This window comes from Ochotona princeps, chromosome 3 (genome assembly GCF_030435755.1).
Source record: "Ochotona princeps isolate mOchPri1 chromosome 3, mOchPri1.hap1, whole genome shotgun sequence".
NCBI lineage: Eukaryota > Metazoa > Chordata > Mammalia > Lagomorpha > Ochotonidae > Ochotona > Ochotona princeps.
In genome coordinates this window covers 17,242,916-17,249,917 of record NC_080834.1, presented here as the reverse complement: position 1 = coordinate 17,249,917, position 7,002 = coordinate 17,242,916, and the positions used below count along the sequence as shown (strand labels likewise).

Here is a 7,002-nt window from a genome sequence, read left to right as displayed (position 1 = left end):
CCCAGCCGTAGCTGTCTGTTGGTACTTGGGGAGTTAAACAAGCAGATGGAAAATTTCTTTCAAATAATAAAAAAATTTTTTTAATTCTAAGAAGTTTTCCAGATACACATTAAACATTAAAATCAACTATCAGCCTGACAAAGACGTCCTCCCACGCAGAGAGAGCGTACTCTCCGGCATGGGTACCATTAGCGTCCCTTCTGACTTCGTTTAACCCAGTGCTTTCGCCAAGCCAAGGAGAGGCATCTCCGCGGGAGCAGAGAGGGATGCAAAATGAAGACAGCGAAGGCGACAGCCAGCCCAACTGTGCCCCCGCCTGCCCTTCTGTCCACGCACAAACCAGCGAGTACCCTGTCCCCAGCAGAGGCCGGGGCTGGGGAGAGGGCGCGGAGGCCGCCAAGGCGCTGGGCTTCTCCCCTAATTCTCACAACTGCCTCACCTGGGCACAAGGGACCCCTGCGCACCTCAGGCTGTCCCCGGTCCCTGCCAGGGGCAGTGGGGAGGCTTTACGCTGAGGAGCGGGAGCCCATGAAACACATCAGGGCAGTGGCCCCCAGGCTGCGGTGCTCTCCTCGGGAACGCAGACAAGGGGGCTCCGTCCACAAGGGCTTTCTGGGGACCCGGCCTCGTCCCTCCTGGAACCTGGCTGGCCCCCAGGTGGCGTTCGGTCAAGGCCGCTTGCCCCTCCTGGAGCTCGCGCTGAGGTGGGGTGGCAGCTTCCTGGGGGACGCTGCCAGTGCCAGCAGACGGCAGCAAAATGAAGGAAAACCACCTCGGTACTCACCAGCCAGCAGCTCTGCGGCCCGCCCGCTCGGGAGAGCCAGCCCTCAGGGCCCAGGTCTGAGCCGCCTCCCAGGCCACAGCGCTGGGGCGCTCAGGACCTGCTCCGGGCCCCTCACCCAGCCAGGCCAGGCGGGGCCCAGCTCCTTAGGTCCGCCGAGCCCCTCACCCAGCCAGGCCTGCCGGGGCCCAGCTCCTTAGGTCCGCCCAGTGCCCTGGCTGTCAGGCCTTGCTGGAGCGCGGCAGCCTCACCTGCGCCTGCGCAGCCCCCTTCCCGCGCACCTGGGCGCCTCCCTGCTCCAGGCCAGAGGCCACGCTGCAGCTGAAGGACATATTCATCTGGCCTCTGCCTTCTCCGTCTCTCCTGGCCCTGGGCAGACTGAACAGAACCCATGCACGCCACGTCCTCTGTCTCACTGAGCCAATGTTCCCAATGCTTGTCTCTCTCGGATACACCTAAAAAAACATTCTGCCATCTCTCTGGGTGTCCCCTATAGCCGGCAAGTCAACACCTCAAAGGCAGGAGCACATCTCTGTCCTGCTTGTGACGTCAATAACGCTGAGCCTCCCGACATCCCCGCCTTCCATCCACCCCAGGAACCAAACCCTTCTCGGCCTCCCAAGTACCTGATTGTTCTAACAAGCTCTTCAAAAGCCACCCCTTCCAGAGACACGTTGGTCACTGCCCCCCTTGGATGAGAGCTGTGTGCATCCGTCTGGTTTTCAGAGAATGCTACCGGCTACTTTTCACGTCGTGTTCCAGTCACAGAGCAAGCGATGTGTCTTTTTATTATTATTATTCTTTTATTTTGATAACCTTTACATAGTTGATTAGGGCACAAAGGGCCAAGGGCTACAGGAAAGTGGGTAATACCATTGTTTCCACATTAATATTATTTTTTTTTTTTCTGTATCAGGGGTAAGGGGAGAGATAAAGGGAGAAGCCCCAACCCAACCTCCCACCCATCCCAGGTCCCCGATGTGAGGCATGCTCCAAGGGTCCTGCTCAAGCTGTTTTGATAGTTCAACAGTTCTGAATTGCTGTCAATCTCGCCATTCCACCCACGATGAAATCTCTTCAGAATCCAATGGCTGACACAGTCTCTTCATGGTTGGGGTTCTGAGTTCAGCAGTTCAGTTGGAGGGATCCCCAAAGAAACTTTGTCTGAGGCGATCCCCAGACCCGATTCTTCTATGTGCTTGCCAGTACAGGGTCCAGCACAGTCCATCGCCCCAATCAGCTTATGCACATGCTGGTGGTTGCAATTGCTGGATCAGTTCTGTTTCCAGCCCTGTCTTCCACATGAACCAATGGGTTTTGCAGTCAAGTCTGATTCTGTCCACACTCTGCCTTCATGCAAACCAGTGGGAACTGCAGCCTAGTTGGGGTGACTCCCAATAACCCCCACCAGGCTTGCCCCCTACCCTGGTTCCCATGCTAGCCAGTATGTACCGCAGACTTGTCCAGTCTGTCCCACATCCTATTTAGCTCTTATACATATCACTGGGCATTAAAGCCTAGTGCAACCTAACCAGCCCTGCTATCCAGTCCACACACATGCTGGCAGGTGCTGTATTGTCTAGCCACCCCTGCCCCTGTCCTGGTTTTCATGTTCTCCAGTAGGAGTGAAAACCCAAGAGGGAGGTGCCCACTATTTCCCTCCTAGGCCACTCCCACTCCTAGATCATGCACTCTCCAGGTGGTTTTGCAAGTTAACTTTACAGAATTATCCCCCAGTGCCAGCATCTGACAACTGATGCTGCGGCAAAGCCCAACCAACCCCCACCCTCTCTGACTTATGCTTGCACCAGTAGGAACAGTCAACCCAGCCTGGCTTTTCCCTGATCTAGCTCACATGAGGCCCACAGGTGTTATGGCCCTGCCTGGTCTGGTCTGCCCCCATCTCAACTCACACTCTCCAATGGGATTGGCGGTCCAGCAGGGGAACCCTCCTCATTCCCCCTGGTTCTCATGCGTGCTGGTTGGGTGCTGAAGCCCAGTCTGACTTGGCCTGCCTTGCATCAACTTTTACCAGTGGGTGCTATAGCCTGGCCCAGCCAAGCCCATCCCCAATTCCATCTGCCACTGGTGGGGGTTATAGCTTAGCCCAGCCCAGCAGGCACCCAAATTCTAGTCACAATGTGTACTGCTATGTGTTGCAACTGAACCTGGCTCGACCCACACTCTGTTCTGGTGCTTGGATTCATCAGCAGGTGATGTGAACTGGTTCTGCCTGGTCTGCCCCCGGTCTATTCCAAATATATGCTGGTGGGTACCTTTCCCTGGCCTGGTCTGCTCCCTATGGTGGTTCTTGCACTCACCTGCAGGGACTGTGTCCCAACAGAGGAGTTTCCCAAGCACCTCCATCAGAACTTCTCCCATTGCCAGATCTTGCGCATACCAGTGGGGATGTGGGCCAGCCCTACTTAGTCCACCCCCTGTCCTGGAAGTAACAGTGGCCTTTCCTTATTGGCCTTCAATCCATTCAGGTTCTCACTGTTGGATGTTTCAGCCCAGCTAAGGCTCATCCATACCCAGACACTGTTCGCACATGGCTCAGTAGGGACAGACTTAGCCTAGTCTGTCCTACATCTACCCTAGTTCTCGTGAGCACCAGACGGTGCTGGAGTCTAGCCCGGCTCCATGTGTCCAGCCCCCATTCACACTGTGCCAAGGGAGACTGCAGCCATATCCAGACCAGAATGCAGCCCCCGCTCCAGCCCCTGCACTCACCAGTGGGAATCCCAACCCAGCAAAGGTGTACTCTCATAGCTCCCCAACCGGGCCTGTGCCCAGCCCTAGATTACACGCATGCCAGTGGTTGCTCTGACCCAGTTGGCATAACCCCTCACCTGATTTGGCCTTTGGCTTCAGTGCTGTGGCCTAGCATCCCTGGCTCATGCAGACCAGTCAGTATAAGAGCCTAGCTCAGCATGACCTGTGCTCCAGTCTGATTACTGTTCTTCCTTATGAGCTAACGGTCTGCTCATCCCTGCCCAATCTGCCCCCTTCCAGTTGCAGCTCGGCCCACCACACATCCTGTTTTAGGATGCACATTTGGGTGCTGCTGCCTTGACCTGCCAAGACTGTTGTAGGTTCCTTTATCCATCAGTGATGGCAGGTTCCATGGTCACACTTAGCCTGTCACCAACCCAACTCTTGAGCTAACAAGCAGGACTTGTTTTTCCAGAGGGTTTGGCCCACACTTCGCCTCACAAAATTACCCCCAGACCTGGTTCTCTTGCATGCTGGTTAGTGTCTTGACCTGCCAAGTGAGACCCACCCCCTGTTCCACCACTCAGTCAGGTACTGGTAACTAGCCCTGCCAGACAGGCCCCCAGCCATAGCTTTCATGTGGACTGGTGTGTGGCAGTCAGTGATGCTCTATGCTAACAGCCCATCTCAGGATTCCCATTTGGGCTGGTGAATCAGTCTGGCCCAAATAGATCTTATGGACTCTCCCCTTCAAGCCACCAGGTCTCAGTCCCCATGCTTGCCAACAAGTTCTGTGACCCTGTCATTGGAAGTCACACAGGGTTCATCCCTCACCTAAACTTACATTGGCCTTATCCACAGATGTCCCTAGGCAGCAATTACATATCCTAAAAACCCCAGAGCTCACCACTAGGCGGCAAGGAGGCAGAGCCTGGCGCCCTATGGGCACACTGGCTGCCCAAAGCCTAGGACTCTCTCACTGTAAGGTGACAGTGTCCGTGGGCACAGTCCTCGGCATTGGGTCCAACCTGGCTCGGGTACTCTCCCCACGCAGGCTGCCACCACTGTGGAGGGCTGCTGTCACCTGAGCTGCCAATGTCAAACTCCGCCGTGTCTTACTCGCTTTATATCCCTGGACCTCACTCAACACCAGTTAGTTGATTGGCAGAATGAATGAATTCTCAGTTATTTTTCTTTTTCTTTCTTTCCTTTTTTTTCTTTATTGAAAAAGCAGATTTACAGACAGAAGGGGAAACAAAGTTTTCCATCTTGAGGTTTACTCCTCAAATAGTCACAACAGCCGGACTAAGCCAATCCATAGCCAGGAGATAGGAACCTCTTCTGTGTCTCCCATGACGGTGCACAGTCCCAAGGCTTTGGCCATCCACTATTGCTTTCCCAGGCCACAAGCAGGGAGCTGGATGGAAAATGGAGCACCTGGGACACAAACTGGTGCCCATATGAGACCCACACACGTGCAAGATGCTGGGCCCTCTTGGTTTCTCTTTTGGTGAGTAAAGCTCTACATGTTTACAGTCAATAAGTTATCCTTAAACTACCTACTTAAACTCTTCCCTCTTGCCTTGTTTTACCTTGTCATTCCATTGTTCAGTCCCTAACATGAAGCCTAGAATTAAACGTCTTGCAGTCCCCTCAGGCTCCATGTTGATGAACACACTGGCTTTCCTAATGCCACCAGAAGCTTCGGCTTCCACACACACCTTCTGCTGCCATTGAGTCCCACCCTAGTGGACTTGGGGAGTAAACAAGGGATGCAAATAAAGACACAGCTGCACCTGGCTCCATGGAGCAACCTTATTTTCTTGGATGTTCAGGATGCTGCAATGATTAATAGGCAAATCAGCCCTGGTATTCAAACAAACATTCATAAATCTACAAAGACCCAAATCAACGCCTTGCAAACAAAGCCAGTAGGCAAAAAATCTGTGCTTTCCCTAATCCTCCTTGGTCCTTCCAGAATGATTTTCTAACCACCATGGTCTGTGTGGTTAGGACCAGGCTGTGGGCAGCATTACCCTAAGACTACACTGGTTTCTGTGGCGAGGCTGTCTCCCATGAGAGACTTCCTGGCCCTATGCAAAGGATTCTAGCAATAGCAATCACAGGGCTGTGTGCTCTTGAAATGACAGCATCATCTCCTCACCAGCCTGTGTACTCAACCTCCTTAGCACAACCCAACTGGAAGCAAGAGCGCACAGGTCAATGCCAGGCCAGCCCTTTGGACCTGGTAAGTCTACCAGTCACCTTATCCTTGTTTCCTGGAGGTGGGCTTTCTCAAACAAGGATGCTAGTTCTACTTGGAAAACAGAGTTAGTTGCACAGCAGGTCAAGGTGAAGGCAGACACCCAGTAGAGTTCATGACACCAGGCTGTCTATTTTGTTTCCTCCCAGGGGAAGCAGAAGTGGGAGCTGTGGCAGAGCTCTACTGCTGCAGGGAGCCTCCCAGGAGATGGAGAGGTTAGACATGAATGCCTCCAAGGGAGAAAGTGTCTGCCATTTCCAAGAGAATAAAATCTACCTCTCCCTGAGCTACATCATGATCTTTGTCCTGGGGCTGCCCTTGAATGGCACTGTCTTATGGTTCTCCTGGCAGCAAACCAAGCGCTGGAACTGTGCCACCATCTACCTGGTGAACCTGATGGTGGCTGACCTGCTCTATATCCTGACATTGCCCTTCTTCATCATCACCTACTTCGTGAATGACAGCTGGCTTTTTGGGGAGCTGCTGTGCAGGCTGGTGCGCTTCCTGTTCTATGCCAACCTGTATGGAAGCATCCTCCTGCTGACCTGCATCTCTGTGCACCGCTTCCTAGGCGTGTGCCACCCACTGCGTTCGATGCCCTACCGGACCCATAAGCATGCCTGGCTGGGTGCTGCCACCACATGGGTCCTGGTGGTCCTCCAACTACTGCCCACACTGGCCTTCTCCCAAACAGCCTATGTCAAAGGTCAGGTGATCTGCTACGATACGACCATCCCAGAGAACTTTGGCCCCTTTTTTGCCTACGCCATGGCTCTGACCTTGTCTGGCTTTGTTGTCCCCTCCATGGTCATTTTGGTGTGCTACTCACTGATGGTCAGGAAACTGACCAAGTCAGAGATCCTCACGAGAGCTGGCCAGGCAGCCCGGGCCAAGTCCATTCGGACCATCCTGCTTGTGTGTGGCCTCTTTGCCCTCTGTTTCGTACCTTATCATCTCGCCCGCACCTTCTACCTCTTTGTCATCTTCCTGGCTTCAGAGGACTGCGGGCTTGTGAAGGCAACCAGCATGGCCTACAAGATGTGGCGGCCTCTGGTGAGCATGAGCACCTGCCTCAATCCAGTCTTATACTTCCTATTAGCAGGCAACAACAGAGTCAGGCTTCTCCAGAAACTGAGGGGGAACAAGGTGGATGAGCAGCCAGCCACAGTCAAAGGAGACGTGCCCAGCGGTGGGCAGATCTGGGTGCTGCCAAGCTGAAGTTTGGGGGAAACAGACTCATTGA

At 53.9% G+C, this 7,002-nt stretch overlaps 1 protein-coding gene across 1 annotated transcript; it reads left to right on the top strand.

The window, feature by feature from the left end:
- Positions 1-273: 273 nt before the first annotated feature.
- On the top strand, positions 274-7,002 carry LOC101518674 (uncharacterized). Its single transcript, XM_058661162.1, is given in 5 exon segments — positions 274-776; positions 5,885-6,554; positions 6,557-6,855; positions 6,857-6,926; positions 6,928-7,002. Coding segments are annotated over 5 exon segments (1,617 nt in total).